We start from the raw sequence: 21,345 nt of genomic DNA on the forward strand, positions 1-21,345 counted from the left end.
TATCTACTCCGAACTCCTGCTCAGGTGCAGGCCGTGGGTCCCGCCGGGCATCGCTGGGAAATGCCCAGACACCACAGGGACTGCAGGCTGCTCCGCAGACCTCTGGCCCGGAGGTTGCGACCTGGTCCCGGTTCGCCGGGGCCAGAACCCTCCCCGCGCGGATCGCAGGCCCGGCCCCGCCCTTCGCTTCCTCGTTCCGGGCACACCCGGCGCCCGTGCCCCGAGTCCCGCTCCTCGCCCAGCGGCCCGGGCCTGCGATCTCCCCCCGCCCTCCCGCCGCCAGGCGGGGCTGGGGACGCTGCCGGGGCCCGTCAATCTGGTCCTCGAGCTGATAAGGCCGGGGCAGCTGGGGCGACCTGGGCCGGAGGCCAGGAAGGGAGCCGGGCGCGGGCGGCCGGGGCCTGCGACAGGTGTGCCGGGCGCCCGGGGGTCGGGAGGAGGCGGCCCGCCCCCGTCGGCTCCCGATTGGCCCGGGATCCGGTCCCCGTCGCTTCTGCATCCCCCGTCCTGTCGTGTCCTTCCGCCGCGGAACGTAGTCCTCTCGAGAAAGGGCAGGGCCCGCCCTCCCCCCGCCCTGCCGTCCTCCCCCCGCCTCGCCGTCCACCACCCCACCGGCGGGGCGCGGGGCGGGGCGCGGGCGGCCGCGCGCGGGGATTGGGCGCGGGGCGGGGCTGCGGAGGGATCGCCGCCCGCACCGGGGTAACCTTGAGGCCCGGGCCCGGCTCCCGCACACGAGCTCCTCGTCCCCAGCGCCGCCGCCTCCTCTCTCTGCAGACGCAGCGCAGCCCGAGCCGCAGTCGCAGCACGCCGCAGGTGAGCGGGGCCCCACCGCGGGAGGGCCTCCTCCGCGGGCCTCCACCGCGGCCGCCTGCCCTCCTGGCGGGTGCTCACTCCGGCCCCCGGGTCTCGGGGCGGCTCGGACTCCGGGCAGGGCTGGGGCTGGGCTTAGGCCGATGCGCATCCCCCGAATCCAGCCCTCTCCTCGCCTCCCATCCCGGTCCCATCCGTCCGCCTTTGTCTTCTCCTTCCCGTCGTGGTCCCCCCCCACCTCCTCCCGCCTCCCTGCAGGCCGGTGCCCGCTCCCCGCGCCTTTACGCCCCCAGCCCTGCGTCCTGACGCCTCCGCTCAGCCCCTGCTTCCAGCCCTGGCCCCCCTCGTGCCCCGCTCCTCCTCCTCCTGTCCCCTTCCTCGCCCCCCGGCCCACGGCCCGTTACCCTGCCTTGCGCCCCATCCCAGCCTCCTCGTGCTGCTGTCCCCCTCCTCCTCGTGGTCCCCCTCCCCCTCTCCTTGCGCCCCAGTCCCCCCTCCTCCCCCCTCCTCGTGCTCCTAGCTCCTCCCTCTTCTCTTCCCCTCTCGCCTCCTCCTCGGTCCTGGTCACGTCCGCCCCGCATCTCTCTGCTCTCCCCTCCCCATCCCGTCCTTCTCGGGTCACGTCCACCCCGGGGTCCCGGGACGCGGGTTACATAACCCTGGCCTCCCTATCCCGCGACCCCGGGTCCCGCGCCACGTGCGCCTGGGGCCCGACGGGGGCGGGGGGAGGATCGGTGGCCCTGTCGACCCAGTGAGGTTTTTACGCTTGTTTAAAGATGGGGTTTTCCCTCTGGGGTCGGGGATCGGGGCGCCTCGGGCTGCACCCGCACTCGGGTTGTGTGACAGGGGGATGCTGGAACATCCGTCCCAGCCCCAGGACAGCCAGGAGCAGGGGGCCAGCCTCGGGATGGAGCCTGGACCGTGCCTGGGCTTCCTCTGCTTTCCTGGTGCTCCCCCTGCGGTGCGCGGGGGAGGAATCCCCCCCCCAGCCCCGCGCGTGCGCCCTCGCCGCGCATCCCCCGCGTCTCCGCGGGGATCCCGGCCCTGGTTACCGAGCGGGGTGACTTGGTAGTTGAGTAATGTGACTTTGCAACTCCCCACTGACGCTGGGGTCTCGGGGGAGCGGAGCCTCCAGAACAAAGCCGCCGGGGGGGGGGGGAGCGGGGCCTTGGTTCATGGTGCTTTGCCTAAGGCAGAGACAAAGTTGCACCTCACCCGGAGATCTTCCCGTTCCAGCTCCACGTGGGCACCGTCCGGCCTCCCCGTCCGGCCTCCCCGCCGGTAACTGCTCAGGGTGTGGCCGCCTTCGGGGTACTGAGCACAGCCCAGGCCACTGCTCCTGGGACAGCATTGTTAGCAAACAATTGAAAAATACCTGGCCTGAGCATGCTGGGGGGGGCTGAAGCTGGGGGGCTCTTCTGTGGGGAGGTAATGTGATCCACCAGAGGTTCTGCGCACAAGATGGGGCAACCTTTGGACTTAGCTGCTTTTGAGCAGGTTATCTTCATTGGGTGAGTGGGAAAATCGTTCCGTTTTCTTTGGTGGTGGTGGTTGCAGGCGTCAAAAGCCCCCTTTCAGCAGTGTATGCATCCCTGCAGATTGCAGAGGGCTCTGCTGGCTGCACGCGGGCGCCCGTGGTTGGGGGGGAGTCTTCCTGTCTCCTGTGATGGGCGGGGAGGGGGTGGGAGAAGTGAGTCACGGTGGAGGGACAGTTTCCGCGTCCCACTGGTGACTTAACCGCCCTCCTCTCGGGACGCCTTTCATTTAGAGCGGTGCATTCAAACTTAACAAAAGAGCATCCAGAGCTTCGGGCCAGACTACTAACAGTTGGGGAATGAGGATAGTGGGGAGCAGGGGTTGTTACAGGAAAAATGGTTTCTTAAGGTGCGGGCGGTGTAAGAAAGAGGAAGGAAGGGGTGGTGGAGAAAGAGATGCAACTCTAGCTGTACAAACTTGGGGTGCTGGGGGGCGGGGCTGTTTTATTTTTTACTTCAGCTTTTCTGAACCAACTCAACCAGCCTCAAATGTCCCGTTCTCTACAGAGAATCACTCTGCCCAACTCCAGGGGGTGAGCCGACCCCTGGGAACTGAGGTCTGTGGTCCCCCTTTTCCTGTAATAGCTCTTGCAAGGGGCTCTCAGCACCACAGATAGGAGTAGGGATGGGAGGCCAGGAGACAAAGGCCATTCCAGCATGGGTGGGGGATCAAGGATTGGGCTCAGGTTACTTCTTTGGGGGAGGGGAGCGGGGCAGTGAGCAGCCTCCCGCCTCTGAGGGCCACCTGGTGTGAGTGCCCAGTTTGGAGGGGGGGGCTTGGAGCATTCCCGCAGTGCGGAGGCCACGCCCCTGCAGTGGCTTGTGCCTGGACGCACGTAGGAGATGGTGAGCTGGGCTGCAGTACCTGTGGCGGCCACTACAGGCGCCCTCCCTTCCCCATTCTGTCCATCACAGGTTTTCCAGAGCCTAAGCCTCCAGCCAGACAGGCCCAGCATAGCACTTAAGTATGTGACTAAGAGGCTAAGAGACAGCACCCAGAGGCCAGTTCCCACTAGCTGTGTGCAAGCACACGCTCACACAATGTCTAGTGTTTTTTGGGGGGATGGGGCTTGAACTGGGCACTGTCCCTGAGCTCTTAGGCTCAAGGCCATCCCTCCGTACCCATTGAGCCACAGGGCCACTTCCTATTTTCTATTGGTTAATTGGGGATAAGTCTCACAGGCTGGCTTTGAAATGCAATCCTCAGATCTGAGCCTCCTCAGCTAGTATTACAGGCGGGAGCCGCTGTGCCTGGCTACAGTGCCTCGTGTTAAAGGTGGATTCATAGTGACACGGTGACTTAGCTAGATCTATATGTCAGCCTATGGATATTGTGTGCTGTCCTGCGTGGAAGAGCAAGCCGACAATGGCATGCATCGAGTAATGGTGATGGAAAACACCCAGCCTTTTCCCATTCGACTACCACATTTTCTCCAAAAAGTAGATCTTTGTGGCTGTGCTTATGGGATATAGTAAAATTGTCATGATCTGAAGGGGGAGGGTTCTGAACTGCCCTCTTTCTATATGAAATGGCTGTACAGAAGGAAAAAGCCAGGCCTGAAAGGTGGCTTAGTGATAGAGTGCTTGCCTAGCATGCTCGAAGCCCTGGGTTCGATTTCTTAATAGCAGAGACACAGAAAAAGCCCGAAGTGGTGCTGTGGCCCAAGTGGTAGAGTGCTAACCTTGAGAAAGGAAAGCTCGGGGACATTGCCTAGGCCCAGAGTTCAAGTCCCAGGACTGGCAAGAAAGAAAAAAAAGCATGGAGGCATATTGACATGGGAAGTGTGGCTTAATTGTCAGGGAAAAAATATATTTAATGAAGTAAAAGGACACAGATATTCATGACAGGATCAAAAATGATGATAGCCAGGTCCTGGGGTGCCTGTACTCATAGCTCCTCAAGGCAGATTGATTATTTGGGCATTGGTGGCTCATGCTTGTAATCCCAGCCATTTGGGAGGCTGAAACGTTGTGAAGCCAGCCCCGTGAAAAATAAAAGGTCCTGGATCTCATGCCTCCAGTTAAAAATTCCCTGAACAGCCAGAAGTAGAAATGGGGCTCGAGTGCAGGCCTTGACAGGGAATTTTGCTGGACCCCTCAAGTGGCTCACAATGTTTGGTAATGCCACACCGTGCATTGTTGGCCTGCTAGAGTTGAAGAGCAGACTTCATTCTGACCCGGATCCTATCCAAAAGAAATTACATAGTATATAAGAGGGTGCAATTGTCTTTTTATTGGATTATTTTAGGTAAAATAATCACTGTGTAGCACAGGCTTTCCCCAAGCTTATGATGTTTTCCCCCCTCAGCCTGCCAACTGCTGGGATTGCAGGCGTACACTACATTGTCTTTACTGAACAACATCTCCAGACCTCCCCCAGTTGGTTTGGTGGGTGCTAGAGCTCTCTCATGCTGAGTCAGTGAGAAAGGGAGGATCACTATTTGGTATAAGTTAAGGAGGGAGTTGGGGTGGGATGGTACAGGAATTGGCAGAGTGCGGCTTGATTGAAAGGAGCTGCAGGATAAGAGCAGAGCAGAGACAGGGGTGGCTTGGAGTTGAGCTGTGCCCCTGCCTGCTTCAAGCTGCCCCACTGAGGCCTTGGTGCTGTGGTTTCTCACAGGGAGATGGCTTTGAGGACGATCCTGCAGGCTCTCAGGCCTACTGTTGCCTGCTGCCAGTGGGCACGCCTGGCCCCTGCTGCTCGCTGGAGGTTGGCTCTGCATGTCTTTGCCTCCCTAAGAGGAGGGTGCAGAGTGAGTCGAGCTGTCCTGGGGGGGGGGGGGCTGTGTGTCCAGGCAGCTGACGGGCACAAGGAAGAACTTTCCAGAGACCTGCCCTGCCAACTCAAGGCTGGCTGTACTCTGTCAGCAAGAGAGAGCACAGGGGAGATCTGCCTGCAACTTCCAGATACTTGGTTGGTCTCAGTGGACACCCTGAGCTGGACAGAAAAGGATTTTGTGACTGGGTCTCGGGGCCAAGGGCTTCTGCTTATAATGATAGCAACACTGGAGGCAAGGGATGGTGTTCAGATGTGAGTTCAAGTCCCAGTACTGGTGTATGTGCGCCCAGAAACGCGAGTTTGCTAACAGCTGGTGTGTAAAATTCACTAAAACATTAAAGCCACTCATTTCAAATTTTCTTTTTTTTTGCCAGTCCTGTGGCTTGAGCTCAGGGCCTGAGCGTTGTCCTTGGACTTTCTCAAGGCTAGCACTCTACCACTTGAGCCACAATACCACTTCTGGCTTTTCTTTAAAAAAAAAAAAAAAAAAGAGGCTATAGGCTTCAGTCTTAGCTGTGAATGGTGAAATAGAATGTTTTGGCCTAACGTGGTTGGACCTGAAGTCTCCTGGCCTGGAGGTACTTGGGCGTCTCCAGCCTGTCCTTGTCACAAAGGTTTTACTGTGCAGTCCCAGCAGACTAAACAGGAAGAGAAGCTGGCTGGATCCTGTCTTGTAGCATGGGATTGTCCTTGGACTATATTTTCTCAGTATGCGGGGAGCCTCTCAGGTCCTCAATGGCTCAAAGTTTATCTTCCCAAGCTGTTGGAAATGCCTTGAACTTCTTTCAAGGCACAGAACAGTATCTCCTGCCCCCCACACAAAGCAGAGGATTTCTTTTCTGTTATTTTTACTTTCCCAGTCATGGCACTTGAACTCAGGATGTGAGGGTTGTCTTTGAGCCTTCCTGCTCAAGCCTAGTCCTCTTACCACTTGAGCCACAGCTCCATTTCCAGCTTTTCTGGTAATTAAATGGAGATCTGAGTCTCATGGATTTTCCTGTCCAGGCTAGCTTTGAACCTAGACCCTCAATTCTCAGCCTCCTGAGTAGGTAGAATGACGGTTGTAAGCCACCAGTGCCCAACTATTTTTTGATCAGTGTGCCCCCTTCATCTCTCTCCCTTAGAGCCTTTGAGAGGTCCAGCATTGACCCCTACCCAACATTTTGTTTAAAGAGGTATGCTTAATGTGTTATCAGTAATTTTATTAGGAAAATACATTTTCTATAATCCTACCACCCAGATTACTCACGGGTAAATTTTGGGCATGTCTCCTCACGTACTTTTTCTGTTTTGATTTGGTGCCCCTACCCACAAAGGTTCTCAGAATAAATAATGTTAGTAAAGTGCAGGCCTTGAAACTGCAAGGCTTGCCACTGGTGGTTCATGCTTGTAATCCTAGCTATTCAGGAGGCTGAGATTCAAAGCCAGCTGGCAGAGAAAAGTCTGTGAGACTTCTAGTCTCTTACAAATCACCAAAAAGCCAAAAGTGTAACTGTTGCTCAAGTGGTAGGTTGCTAGCCTTGAGCACAAAAACTCAGGGGTAGTGCCCAGGACCTGAGTTCAAGCACCAGTGCTGGCACAAGAAAATACGGTGAGGGCAAGGAGTAAGCACTTGACAAGGCTGGGGGACAATAAGATTTCAGTGCCATGAGAATTTAGTCTCAGCACCCCCTGGCATTTATTTCTTGGGATTTTTCTACTCTCATCTTTGAGGACCTTCCATCTGGAAGCTAGATTCTTAGGTAACTTTCTCATCACCCAGTAATAGTTTTCAGTTAAATTCAGATTTTCACTTTAATCCCTGTTCAGCTCTCCAGGGCGGACTGTATTCAGCTCTGAACGATCTATACAAGTGGGCCCGAGGAGCCAATTTGAGAAAAAAAAGGAAAGCTTTGTCACCGGAAACACAACCCCAAAGACCCAAAGGTATGGTTAGGTGTTAGCAGCCGCCTCGGCGAGGTCCTCGCAGCGAGACCCCCTGGCTGTGCCAGATCTGGAGCTGATCCCAGTGGATTGTTCTTTAGGGAGAATGCCCGTGAGCACTCCCACACATAGAACCCTGCGTGCTTCCGGGGCCTGTCCTTGGATTTACCAAGCTTTAGAGTACGTCTGGTTACTGGGCACCCAGAGTGGAGAACCAGGCCAGGGCCTGGAGGAGAGATGGCTGACTTTTGGTTAGAAAGTTAGGAATTTCACCCTGGGATGAACACTTGCCATTGCCAAATGGGTTCTGGTTAGTTGACTTCTGAATCGGGATCTTCTTTCCTTGCCTTCTAATTGCCAAATATCTTCCTCAGTAGGGCGTGCAGCTCTGTAGGGGAGGTGTCTGTGCCATTGGCTTTCCTGGCTTTTCACTCACTGCTGGCCACAAGCCTCCTTGGGCCTTTGCCAGGCTGTCAAAGGCAGGAAGAGAGTTAGGCATTCTGTTCTAAAGGCACCAGGCAAGCCACCAAGTGGGTTCAGAAGAGAACTCTGGGATTTGAAAAGGGGGCTCTAGTCCTGAGTCTGCTAGAATGAGCCTTTGGTTGGGTCCATCTCTATTTGGGCAAACTGCTTGGGAGCTCCTAATGAATTTTTTTTGTAGTAATCAGCTAGCTTGCCGGCCCAGTGAGTTTCACTGTTAAATCAGCAATAAAGCAAAGGTCAGGGTAATTGCTGGAATTATGGCCTGACCTGGGATGGTTAATTGCCTGAAACAGGTGGTTCTGAGACTGACAGGGGACAGTATTTGTGTCAAAATTTGAGACTTGTAAATAACTGCGTGATCCTTGTTATCTGAGGCTGAGGAGGGTTCCACCTCAGCTCAGGCTATATCATGAGACCATTTCTCAGAAAAGCAGACAAGCTGTGTCCTCCTAGTTCACGCCTGTAATCTTAACTACTGAGATTGAGATCTAAGGATGGTGGTTCAAAGCCAGCAAGGGCAAGAAAGTCTGAGATTATCTCTAATAAAGTTCTCAAAAACAGCTGGAAGTGGCACTGTGTGTGGTTTGTGTGGTAGAGCCCTATCTTTGAGCACAGGGAGGCTCAAAGATAGTGCCCAGGCCCTGAGTCTAAGCACTGGGAAGAAAGAAAGAGTGACTGATTTTGTTAATGGACTTGTGTTACCTTAGAACCTTACTGGTTCTTGGTTACAATGCAACATGGTAGTTGTTTTTGGTTGTGTGTAAATAAAGTAGGTGAAGTTTTGAATGGCTGGAGAATCCTAGCAGGTACAATTTTGCCTCCATTGGGAGTCCAAGTCCAGCTTCTGAGCCAGGCCTTTTCTTGGTGAGCTTGGCCTTACCCTCATGCCTGTTAGGGGTTGAATAATAATGCTGTGATTGGAAGTCATAGACTGAGTGTGATGGGAGCTACCAGCGCCTGACTTGAATGAGACTCTCCTCCACCAAAGCAAGGCTTGTAGCTCAGAAACATGCATGGATGTCTTCTTTACCCAAGGAAGCGGTTTCCAAGTTAGGAGAGAGTTAGGAGATGTGAGGTAGAACTTCGTGCAGATTGGCAGGTAGGCGCTAGGGTTAGTGACGTGAGTCAGTGGTTGAGTGTCTACAATGTACAGAGCACTGGGAGTTTGGTTTTTAGCACTGAGAGAAAAAAGGAATCACAGCTGGCCTAGTGCTGGGGGAGTCGGGGGTCAGTCGTGGGGTTTGGGGAAGCTCACAGTGGGTCTGGATGTGCTCGTGGGGTTTTCTGTTCACAATCCCTTGAGTCCTTGGTGCACCCACACAAAGCCTCGCGTGATCTGGCTTCCTTCTCCATCTGATCACTGTGTCTCCGCTTCGCCTGAGCCAGGATCGCAGAAGCCATGTCGAAGCCCCACAGTGACGCCGGGACTGCCTTCATCCAGACCCAGCAGCTGCACGCAGCCATGGCCGACACTTTCCTGGAGCACATGTGCCGCCTGGACATCGACTCGGCTCCCATCACTGCCCGCAACACTGGCATCATCTGCACCATCGGTACAGGACTGGCACCCCTTGGCCATAGGCGATATGTTTTTTTTTTTTAAGGGGGGACAAAGTCATATATGAAATGCAAAGTGCTAGAATCAGAACCGAGAGGACCTTTTCCTTAAGGAACTTAGTGAGAATGTATTGAGAGACCAAAAGCTCTCTGCAGACAGAGCTGGCCCACAGCTTGGCCAGCTAGGTAGGAAGGAGCCAGCACCATGGGAACACAGAGCAGTGTTGGGGGAGCCCTTGCCTGGCACTCGGCTTATCCTTCTATGTACTTACATGTTTTCCTGCTTGGGGTTTTCAGGCCCGGCTTCCCGATCTGTGGAGATGCTGAAGGAGATGATTAAATCCGGGATGAATGTGGCTCGTCTGAACTTCTCCCATGGAACCCATGAGGTGAGTCTAGCTGGTCCTTGAGATGTGGACCAGGATGCTTGTATAGAAGGACAGGGGGCCGGGATTACAGGCATGAGCTACTGAGGTGGTTGAGACCTGATGATTGACTTTGAAGCAAGCCTGGGCAGGGAAGCCAACCATCAAAAAGCCAGTGCCAGCTCTAGCTTTTTTTCAATGTGCTGAGTAGTCAAACCCAGGGCTTCATTCATACTAGACAAGCTCTACTTACTACTAAGCTACATTCCCCGAGCTGACACTTTTAAACTGGCTGACCTGTGGGGAGAGGCCACACCCGGGGATCAGCATTGTTCCTGCCTCTTTTTACTGAGCAGTGAGAGAAGACCAGGGGACCCCCCCCCCCACCCTGCCATTGGTGGTAGACTTTCTTCTCTGTTGACTTGAACTGCATGTTCAAGACATAGGCCGTAACTGGTGTGTATGGGCGGGGAGGCTGACCCTCTGGCCTTTGAAGGCTGGTATTAAGGTCACACTAAAAATAAATCCTTCAGTTCAGCAGCCCCAGAGAATTCCTTCTTTGTGGAAACATGAGACTCTTCAGCATGAATTTCCTAGGCCAGGTTTTAATAAACAGCCAGTGGTTGTACTGTGTCCCCCCTGCCCGCCCCATATCCTGGGAGTTGGGGGTGCTGAGCTCATCTGGCAAGCAGGAAGGTTTAGATCTGTCCCTGTCAGACATGCTGGGAGAGACACCTGTCATCTCAGCACTCAGGAGGCTGAGCAGGAGGATTGAGTTTCTAGCCCACCTTTGGCTCTGTCTCTAAGAAGTAATACAGTGACTGTGCACACATCTCTGTTAATGTTCTCTGCTCAGTGATCTGGCTCTCAGCAGGATTTGACAGGAGTTAATTACCCAGTGTGATAGCTGAGGTCAGGGAGCTCAGAAGACAGCGCCTATCAGCTCTCCCTGCTGAAGCAGTCCTCTAGCCTCCTGTGTGAAGGAAAGGAGCAGAAATAGAAGGCTAGGTGTTGACCTTTCTCAAGGCTCCCTGTATCTAGTAATGTGATACCATGGGACTCTGAGATGGCTGGGACCGTGGGTGTGCCACCTGCAGAGCAGAGACTGGCCAGCAAATTTATTTCTTCACTTTTTTCCTGGGGCTTAAACTGTGGGCCTGCATCCTGTTCCTAGGCTCTTTTGAAAAGGCTAGCAGTCTACCACATGGGCCACAGTGCCACTTCTTTTTTTTTTTTTTCCCCTTTTTCTGTGGCTAATTGTAGTCTCATGGTCTCGTGTTGGCTGTGAACTGCAGTTCTGATATCTCACCCTCCTGAGTAGCTAGGATTACAGGCGTGGGCCCCTGGCATCCAGCAACAAATTTAATTTACAAGAGGCATTTAGAGATGATTTGTCCTTTCAGTCTTCTTAAGCCCCTCTTAAGTGCTTGTTCAGGGATTAAAGTAGGATGATGAGGTCGTCCCCTTGAGTTCAGAGACAGGGGGCATTGGTTTGCCTTGCTGTCTGATCTGGTTGGCAGAGCCCCACTTTTGGCAGTTCCTATTGTCTTACTGAACATGCATGCCCCATCATCAATGCGAGCCAGAAGTACTGGCCTTTACACTCCCACATCGAGATCCTGGTGAAGGGGGAGCAGCCTACCAGCAGCTTGTCAGGTGAACAGGCAGTGCACCTGCTGGTAATGTGCCAGCAGATAACCATGTAGAGAACGAGGCGCTGAGCCGTCTGCTCACCATTTATGGTTATCTGGTGATTTCACATCCTCGGGTCAAAATGCATAGAGGCTTAAAACCTGGGATGAGGCTCACTGGACACCTGCCTGTCACATGTAATGCCCAAGGTCAGGCCCAGCACTAAAAGAAAACCAAATTAATTTGCTATAAACACAGAACCAGAAAGTAAAGAGTGAATGAAATACAGAAATTTATGGTTTTGTTTTTGTTTTTGTTTTGGCCAGTCCCAGGACTTGAACTTAGGTCTTGGGCAACTGTCCCTGAGCTACCACTAGAGCCACAGCACCACTTCCTGCTTTTTTTGTTTATGTGGTACTGAGGACTCAAACCCAGAGCTTCATGCATGCTAGGCAAACACTGCCACTAGGCCACATTCCCAGCCCCCCCCCCCCCACACACACAAAATATTTTCATTATTGCTGGGAGAGAGTAAGAGAGGGGTCATATTGTCCAAAAGGAAAATACTCTGTTTCCTAAGTCAGTTGATGAGAATCAAGATTAAAGCCAGCCTGGGGAAAAAAGTCCATGAGAGTCCTGTCTTCAATTTACCGCACACCCAAAGAATTAAAAAGTTGGGTAGAGCTGTGGCTCAGTCGGCACTAACTAGGGTTGAGTACAAAAAGCTTAGGAGACAGCCCCCAGTCCCTGAGTTCAAGCCCCAGAACCGCACACACCCATACACATACACACACAAAATAAAAATCTCAAAATGAAGCAGCAAAAAAGCCCAAACTATTTCTATTTTTCTTCTGCATTGTCTGCTAATGTAGCTGACTTATAATTAACAGAACCCCACCAGTCTCTCCAGAGTAAGCTGTAAGCTGACATGCAGGCCCAGTAGCCATCTTTGGAGATTGGCTCTGCCTGTCTATAAGCAGTTCTGCATTGGTGGTGAAAGGAAGACAGGGCCCATAAAGTGCTGGATTAGGTGCCCCGGTTATCAGCAGTGCCTGGGGAGTGCGCTGTTTGGCTATCTTATCTTGGCCTGGGTCACTTTTGAATCTAATGGTGGTGATAAAGGGAATCTTAGAGCCAAGATTACTGAAAGCACAGCCAAGGGAGGCACCTGACCAGCTGTTTCACTACACTTGAGAAAATACTTGTGAAACCTGGTCTGACCTTAGCAATGGGTGGATTGCCTTGTGCTTCTACAACGTAAGTCAATAATGGAGTTTGGATAGTGGTTGAGATCAATAGAGAAAACACAGAATCTGCTACCAATTGTCAGCCAGGGCTGACAGTTCTAAGCACAAGTGCTCACTCTTTTACCCCAGATGTTTGCTGTATTTTGTGAACTATAGAGGTTCTGAGGTTCCTAAGATTTGCTTCATTATTATGAGTGGGGCTTGAACCTGAGGGCCTGCCTGGGCTCTGTTCCTTCTGATGTTCTTGGGAGATTTGAATCTCTCAGTCTTAGCTCCAGCAGCCTTTGAACCGTGGTCCTCATATTTCAGCCTACTGACACTGATGTCAATAGCTAGGATTACAAATGTGAGTCGCCAGTGCCCAGCCTAATATTTGATCCTGGGTAGAAGAGGTTGGGGCCACTGGAGAGGGAAGAATGGGGGACAGTCAGGTTAAACAAGGGCAAATGGAGGTTGATTGTCTTCAGTTTTGGCTCTGGCTGAAAGCATGATTTAAGCAGGGGTGGACATAATAACCTCCTTTCTCCCTCTTACATCCCAGTACCACGCAGAGACCATCAAGAACGTGCGCACAGCCACAGAAAGCTTTGCATCTGACCCCATCCTCTACCGACCAGTTGCTGTGGCTCTGGACACCAAAGGGCCAGAGATCCGGACTGGACTCATCAAAGGCGTGAGTGTCCTGAGGGGGCCTGTGGAGGGAGGATCGCAGAGGGAGGCTGGGCAGTGACTTGTGTCTCTACTAATACTTTTCTGGACACCCTTGCCCATCTCCTGTGCAGAGTGGAACGGCTGAGGTGGAGCTGAAGAAGGGGGGCAAACTCAAAATCACCCTGGACAATGCCTACATGGAGAAGTGTGATGAGAACACTCTGTGGCTAGACTACAAGAACATCTGCAAGGTGGTAGAGGTGGGCAGCAAGATCTACGTGGATGACGGACTCATTTCTCTGCTGGTGAAAGAGAAAGGTACGTGGGACTCTGGGGGTGGCTGGACCAGAACTCAGCCTGCACTCTTGCTTAGCCTTTTCCATTCAAGGCTGGCTCTCTACTGCTTGAGCCACACCTCCACCTGTAGCGTTTTGCTGCTTAATTGGAGAGAGAGGAATCTTGGAGATTCCAGCCTCTTTGAGTAGCTGGAAATAGTCATGAGCATTCTCCAAAGACAGGATGAAAGGTTTAGATCTGCCTCTGACAGCCAACTCCCCCACAACTCTGCGTGTGGTGGGCTCTGTGGGCTTAACAGTTAGCTTTCTTCCCAGGTCCATTTTTCTCCCAGATACAAGGAGGCTCAGGTTGGATTAGAGAATAAGCAGAATGGCGCTCCTGTGGAAGGTGGATTTTATCTGAGTGAATTAATTCAAGAGTGCAAATATAAATTCTGGAAGGGAGAGGAGAGAGATAAAAGCTAATTAATTAATGAGCCCTTCTGTTCACTTCCATACTCAGGAGAATTGCCAGCTCAAAGGAAATGGTTCTATTAAATATGCACAGTCTGCTGAGCTCTGTTCTGAGCTCTGCTTCCAGTGTCAGTATGGGCTCACGCCCGTCACCCTGGCCGCTCAGGAAGGGAAACTGGGAAGACTAGGGTTTACGGCTAGACTGGGCCAGAGTTGAATGTGCTGGGCCCTATTATACATCCATGAGAAACTGCTGGAAGCCCATGGGTGCTGGCCTGCTCATCATAAATCCTCAAAGACATCCCTGAACAAGGAGACCAAGCCCGTGCTTGCTTTTCATTGTGCTGTCTCTAATTCCCACAGGCCCTGACTACCTAATAACAGAGGTGGAAAACGGTGGCTCTTTGGGCAGCAAGAAGGGCGTGAACCTTCCCGGGGCTGCTGTGGACCTGCCTGCCGTGTCAGAGAAGGACATCCAGGACCTGAAGTTTGGTGTGGAACAGGATGTGGACATGGTGTTTGCATCTTTCATCCGGAAGGCGGCCGATGTCCACGAGGTCAGGAAGGTCCTGGGAGAGAAGGGGAAGAACATCAAGATTATCAGCAAGATCGAGAACCATGAGGGCGTCCGGAGGTGAGGCCCCGCTACCACAACCTGTGCCTTCACTGTGTTTAAAAGGCACAAAACCATACGTAACTTTCCCTGTGATCCAAAGGCCAGGGAAGGGCCCTGAAACATCAGTGGAGTCTTGGTTGGGGCCACAGCTCCAAGAGCAGAGGTCACCTTGTCCCTAAGTTGGAATCACTGTGTGCATTTATTTCCTTTGTGTGTGTTAGTCCTAAGGCTTGAACTCACATCCTAGGTGCTGTCCCTCAGTTCCCTGAGCTTTTCTGTTCAAGTCTAGCACTCTGCCACCTTGAGCCAAAGTTCCACTTCTGGTTTTCTGGTCCTTAATGGGAGAAGCGTCTTATGGCCTTTCCTGCCCAGTTTGGCTTTGGACCGTGGTCTTCAGATCTCAGCCTCTTGGGTAGCTAGGATCAGACATGTGAGCCACCAACACCTGAGCTTCTTTTGTTTTGAGGGGTGGGGAACTCTGCAGTAAGAGCTTCGTGGCAGATGCAGGCTTAATCACTTTTTCCACATAATCTGTTTCTCTCCCTCTCCAGGTTTGATGAGATCCTGGAGGCCAGCGATGGGATCATGGTAGCTCGTGGGGATCTGGGCATTGAGATTCCAGCAGAGAAGGTGTTCTTGGCTCAGAAGATGATGATTGGCCGTTGCAACCGAGCTGGCAAGCCTGTGATCTGTGCCACACAGGCATGTGCCCTCCCTGACACGGGCCTCTTCCCGCGATTCTGTCCCATGCCCACCACACAGCTTCCCCCACACCCCATACATGTACACTCACCTCCCCAATTCAGGGAGTCAGCTTGCCTGAGCATCCAGCCCCATCTCATCAGCACCCTGTCCCCTCCCAGATGCTGGAGAGTATGATAAAGAAGCCCCGCCCCACCCGCGCCGAGGGCAGTGACGTGGCCAATGCTGTTCTGGATGGAGCTGACTGCATTATGCTCTCTGGAGAAACAGCCAAAGGGGACTACCCCCTGGAGGCCGTCCGCATGCAGCACCTGGTGAGTCCATGCTGCCTGTCCTTGGCTGGACTGGAAACCAGTTCCAACAGAGGGAGGGTACCGTGCGTTGGTGGCTCATAGATGCGTGTGCTGTGGGTTCTGGATTTTTGTTTTTGCCTTCTATGTCCCATGGAATGTCCCATCAGAGGATACTGAGCAGTATTGTCAGTCTTCAGGACCCGAGGCCTGGGATCCTGATGAAATGATGCTTCATATTTTTCTGCACAGGCCAGAGGGCTTGGCTACCTGTTCAGATTGGTTCAGGCCTTGGGCTCCCAGCTGACCACTCTGTTGGGCTTCCAGCCTGACCCTCAGAGTATGTGCCCACGCTGACTGGGCCATGCCAACTGGTCTTTGCATGGTGCCTGCTGCATGCTTGGGTCCTGCCGTGCTGTTTCAGGCCAGAAAGTCTGGCCAAGTGTGTAGTGGTGGCCTGTCAGTAAGACATGGGAGGGCTGGGATGTAGCCCAGTGGCAAAGTACTTGCCTACAACTGCATCATCCTGGGTTCAATCCCCCAGTAGCAAAGATGACCAAAAGAAAAATAAAATGGATACGGAGAGAGGCCTCCTTTTTCTTCACTGTCCCCTGGAGCTTGGGCAAGTTCTTGTCAGCTCTAGAATTTTCTACTTACTCCTCACCAGTTCTCAAGACTTTGCCAGGGAAAAAGAGACACAAGTTGACACAGATCTAAGAGAAAATTACACAAAAGGGCAGGAGTTGTGTAGCACTCAGAATGTTAGTTTCCAGTCAACACATGTAAATAATGGAAAGTATCTTACCATGTACAATCGTGCCTAGGTTTGTACATGAGGGCCCTGGGGCACCATGACAGTTTCCATAGCCACAGAGAACAGATTGGAGACCAAAGCTCCTCACATTTGGGATCCCATGTCCTTTCAGTGTTGACAGGCAGAGCCTGCCTGGCATTGTTGGGGGGAGTTTTTCAGGCTCTGGGCCAGGTTGCTGCTGCTCGTTTACCGGTGATCCCGAAAAAGTCACTATTTTCTCTTCAGTTACACTGAGGAGTTAGTTCAAGACCCCCCTATCAATAACTAAGAACTGAGCTGTGCCAGGTATCAACCAGTCTCCTTGAATCCCCCCTCTATTGCATGCATTCATTCTGTCCTTTAAACATCCATAATTGTTGCTTTAACCTGGTCAATGCAGCTTCCTTCCCCTCTGCTTCCACTGTCAAATGAAATGAGATGGTAATGCTGATTCCCCCCCCCACCCCTTTCATCCATCATTCATTGGAATCCCCTAACGCTGGCCTTCCCTCCTATTCCTGGCTTATCTAAGCAACTGGTCTTGAAATAATTCGGCAGCTTGGTCATAACTGCATTTTAATTCATTTTAATGACTGTCCTGTTCAACATGTCTGCATGCTTCTCTGGGGGTGTCCGTCTCTTCATGTGGCTGTTGGCATGTTTGCTGGAGTTACTTGTATGCCTGCTTAGAACTTAATCCAGCTGCCCAGCTTTGCCTTAGTGACATCGCACGGGCATCCCCTGTGTCCCAGGCCAAGCGAGCGCTTGCTCTGTGCCGGCAGCTTGTGCCAGCAATGCAGCCATGTGGGGAGGCGGGCCTCTTCCTTCCTGTCAGCTATATCAGACGGCAGTGTGGTCAAGTCCTGTGGGGAAGTGGAGTGCTTAGCCCGGCATGTGCTGATCAGAAAGCGAAAGAGCCCTGGTACTGGGGGCTCAAGCCTATAATCTTAGCTATTCAGGAGGCTGAGCTCTTAAGGTTGAGGCCAGCCCGGGGAGAGGCTGGTGAGACACCTTTCCTTCATTTGCCACCAACAAAAAAAAGTCAGAATCAGCAATAAGGCTCAAGTGGTAATTATCCTTGAGTCAAAATAGCCAAGTGGGACCCTTAGTTCAAGCCTTAGTACTGGCACACCCAGAAAGAAGGAAGAGCTCTGCTTCCCTGTTATTGAAGCTGGCAGAAGTTGGCACAGAATCTTGTACCCTTCCCAGAGCACATGGACTTGTACCACACCTGCCCCTCACGGAATTAATCTCCCCGATTAATTCCCCCATTCTGTCTTTCCTTGTGTTGTTCCTCGTTTGTTTTTTCTTCCTTGACTCCTCCTCCTTACCCTCCCCTCCCCAACCCTGCAGATAGCTCGGGAGGCTGAGGCAGCCATGTTCCACCGCCAGATGTTCGAGGAGCTTTCACGGGCCTCCTGTTACTCCACAGACCACATGGAGGCCATGGCAATGGGCAGCGTGCAGGCCTCCTATAAGTGCTTAGCGAGCGCTCTGGTAGTTCTCACCGAGTCTGGCAGGTAGGGCCCGAAGGGCAGGTGGCACCATAGGACCAACCATCCGATCTTCCCTCCAGTGCTCCCACGACAAGGCAGGCTCAGCCTGGTCTCTGCGGAAGGTAGCCAGGGAGGCGACACTAGGGCAGGCAGGGCCACAGACAGAGGTCCTCAGTGGTCACAGTGGATATGCACGCACATCTGGTGTGGGCCATGGTTCTCGTGGAGTTTGCGATCTTGGTGCTGGGGACATGGCCCTCCCCAGCTGTCTGGCTGTCCCCTTCCCTGTCCCCTTGTGACAAAGCGCTGACCAGCTCTGTCCCCCCCCCTTCGTCCCTCTGGACGGATGTTGCCCGCCCCCACCCAGATTGCCCGTGAGGCAGAGGCTGCCATCTACCACTTGCAATTATTCGAGGAGCTCCGCCGCCTCGCACCCATTACCAGCGACCCCACAGAAGCCGCCGCCGTGGGCGCCGTGGAGGCCTCCTTCAAGTGCTACAGTGGGGCCATAATCGTCCTTACCAAGTCTGGCAGGTAGGAGGCGCTAGTGGACTCTCCTGGGGATGCTCTGTTGTGCACAGCGCCCCCTGCTGGTCCTGGAGTCCTGTGCTGAGACAGGTAAGGGGCCTCCCCAGGCCAAGGCCCACAGCCCTGGAGTGGGCACATGGCAATGCCGTCCCTGGCTCTGGAGGCTCCAGTGACTACAGACCGCAGGTGTTCAGCCAATCAGATGCAAAGCAAGTTTGCAGCCTCTAATTACCATCCGCTCTGGATAAATTCCATTCGGAAAATCAGTGCTACTTTTTGTTTCCTTTGGGTGCCCCGGCCCCAGAAAAAGATTGTATTGCCATCTGTCTGGCATTGACTTGAGATCCCTTCATGGCTCTCCCCTCCCTCCTCTTGGTCTGGGAGTGAGTGCTCCCTGTCCCTGCCCCTGGGGCAGCACAGGCTCTGAAAATGGGTGCGGAGGTAGGTGCTGTTCTTGGCCACACCGCCCCACCCATTCCGATGACCTTTGTGAAAGGTCCCCGCCCCTGCTGTTTGACTATTTTTACCTTTAAGCTTCTGAGATTTCACTCAGCTGGGAAGGCTGAGTGTGAAGGCCAAGCCTGAACAGAGGGTTCGCCATTTTGTGTCTTGCTATCCACACCTGTCACATAGCCCCAGCTGGCTTTTGGGGCCCAGTTCCTCCTTGCTCTTACTAGGTTCTTGTAATGTCAGAATCTCAGGGGCCCTGTGTGCTCCAGGGAAGCTTGGACAGTCAGGCGCTTACGTGCCATGCCTGCTCCTATACCCTGGTTTCTAACGCCTTAGATCTGCGTGCTGTTGGCTCATACCTGTTATCAATCCCAACTTCACAGGAGGCTGAGATTTGAGGATTGAGGGTTGTTTTTTTTTTTTTTTGCCAGTCCTGGGCCTTGAACTGACAGCCTGAGTGCTACTGTCTTTGGGCTTTCTCAAGGCTTGAGCCACAGCACCATTTCTGGCTTTTTTTTTTTTTTCTATGTACGTGGAACCGAGGAATTAAACCCGGGCTTTTGGTTGTTGGATTGGTCTTTGACACTCAAGTCAGTTGCTGAGATTTTCAGGGCAGAGGAGCCATGTTAAGGGAGCGGATGTGAGCTCTAAGCCTGGTTGCCTTCCAGTGATATAGTCACTCCCTTTGCAGAGAGGCTAGGCTGGTAGGACTGTCTCTGTGCCAGGTAATGGGCTTCTGCCACCACCGGCCGCTTGGTAACTGACCCTGCAGTGTTGGGGTGTGATCATTCTACAAGTTGTGGCGTACCCTGCTGTCGGATGCAGGAGAAGGGTTTAGTCAGCCTAGAGAAGGGCAGTAGGAAGAGACCCTGTGAAGTGAGTCCGGTCAGTGGGTGTGCCTAGGCCCTAGCATGTTTCTTGGGACTGCTGCCTCACTCTTCCTGGTCCCTTTTCCTACCAGGTCTGCTCACCAGGTGGCTCGATATCGTCCCCGTGCGCCCATCATTGCCGTGACCCGGAACCCCCAGACAGCCCGCCAGGCCCACCTGTACCGTGGCATCTTCCCTGTGTTGTGTAAGGACGCCGTTCAGGATGCCTGGGCTGAGGACGTGGACCTGCGGGTGAATTTGGCCATGAATGTCGGTACGTTCATTGTCCTTTCTTGGACATTTCTTTTTTCATGCAGTTGTCTAGCTAGAGCTGCTGCACCGTGGGTGTTATGTCCTGATAAACATGAAGCCCCTAGCTCTGACCTTGAGCAAGGCAAGGCTATAGTGTAAACTGATGCATGTCCCCAGGACTCAGTCCTGTCCCCTTTGCCAGGGTTTGGGGTCTGGCACCACCTTGTGGTGGGAGGAAGTCACGGCAGCTGGCTGTAGTAACCTGTGTGAACTTCTGGCTTGGCTTTCACTTACCCATCAATCTCTCCTCTTCCAGGCAAGGCTCGGGGCTTCTTTAAGACGGGAGATGTGGTCATTGTGCTGACTGGCTGGCGCCCAGGTTCTGGCTTCACCAACACCATGCGTGTCGTGCCTGTGCCTTGATGACCTCTGCAAGCCCCTCCTGCAGCCCTTGTCCCTCAACCCCACCCCACCCCATCCATTAGGCCAGCAACGCTTGTAGTGCTCACTCTGGGCTGTAGTGTGGCACTGGGCTGGGACTTCAGGGCAGTCCGCCTCTGAAATGTGGCTGGGTTCAGACCCTTTTTGATAGGGGATTGCCCGGATCTCGGCCTATCCAAGTGGCTAAGGCAACGGATGAGGGAGAAATACAGGACTTACTGCAAGTGGGCAGCGACTCCTTCTTGTGTAGTTGGTTCATTTACCATAGAAAGGATGTCCGGAGATCTCCCAGCCCTGGCCTGGAGTTTGGAGACTGCCAGGGAAAACGTAGGGCTTAGAGCAAGGGGTCGAGGTTCCAGTGTAGGCACACTGACCAGCCTCGGCCCACCCTTGCTTCCCAGAATACCTAGCACCCCTCCCCACCTGTTCCCTGTGCTCTGCCCTGCACTCCACTCAGCTGTCAAACAAACACTCCACCTTGAAGTTCCCCACTGCAGCGGCTGCAGGCCTGTTGCTACAGAACCCACCTCTGTGTCAATAAACAACAGCTGAAGCACCTGTTTCCTCTTTTTTTATTTTTTGGTGGAAGGGAGGGTAAGAGAACCCTGCCTCTGAGCAGGTGAGAATAACAAAGGCTTGTGCCTGATGGTAGGTACTATAGTTTAAAGTGATAAGCTGCTGAGGTAGAAGTGACAAGTACCCCCCCTTCCACCCAGGGGTGCCCCGGCTGTGATCTACAAAAGGCTGGGTAATGCAAATGATGGGTGGGTGAAAAGCCCAACAATGGTGGCTCTCCCCAGCTGCCTAATGACTGTGATTTGAGCCCTGTGAGCTGGGGACCTGGGAAGGTAACCTCAAATCAGCAGACCTGGTTGTGAGTCTTGGGAATGGCCCTATCTGGCCGGTCCTTAATCTCACCAGAGCTAAGAGATGAATAAGGTGTGGACAGGAGGAGATTTGGGCCCTCAACCCCAACAACCATTGCTTCTGCTTCTTCCTGAAAGTTGGTCTCAGGTAGACTCAGGGGAGTGTCAGGACCAGGTTAGGCTCCTTGACTGCAAAGGAGGGACCTCCCCCGGACCCTTTGGGGACATCAAGTGACAGATCCCAGGTCTGCCTTCCCGCACCTTGCGCGCTAGGCGGGGTCGCCCGGTCTCACCTGTGCTTCCCGGAACGG

The 21,345-nt window shown here is 53.4% G+C and overlaps 1 protein-coding gene and 1 non-coding gene across 2 annotated transcripts; both read left to right on the forward strand.

Annotated features, from left to right (window-relative positions):
* The first annotated feature begins 2,229 nt into the window (after nucleotides 1-2,229).
* On the forward strand, nucleotides 2,230-20,726 carry Pkm (pyruvate kinase M1/2). Its single transcript, XM_090321654.1, has 12 exons — nucleotides 2,230-2,321; nucleotides 6,934-7,050; nucleotides 8,917-9,083; nucleotides 9,385-9,476; nucleotides 12,873-13,004; nucleotides 13,114-13,300; nucleotides 14,095-14,365; nucleotides 14,899-15,049; nucleotides 15,211-15,363; nucleotides 17,996-18,162; nucleotides 19,568-19,749; nucleotides 20,044-20,726. The coding sequence occupies exons 1-12, from the start codon at nucleotides 2,272-2,274 to the stop codon at nucleotides 20,148-20,150; spliced, it is 1,776 nt and encodes a 591-aa protein (XP_090177780.1). The 5' UTR covers nucleotides 2,230-2,271; the 3' UTR covers nucleotides 20,151-20,726.
* LOC150044141 (small nucleolar RNA SNORA29) lies at nucleotides 3,753-3,892 on the forward strand. The gene has a single exon (XR_016533332.1). It is a non-coding gene; the product is annotated as a small nucleolar RNA SNORA29 (small nucleolar RNA).
* Nucleotides 20,727-21,345: the final 619 nt, after the last annotated feature.

The sequence above is a fragment of the Megascapheus bottae genome, chromosome 30 (assembly GCF_031878675.1).
Source record: "Megascapheus bottae isolate mThoBot1 chromosome 30, mThoBot2.hap1, whole genome shotgun sequence".
Classification (NCBI taxonomy): Eukaryota; Metazoa; Chordata; class Mammalia; order Rodentia; family Geomyidae; genus Megascapheus; species Megascapheus bottae.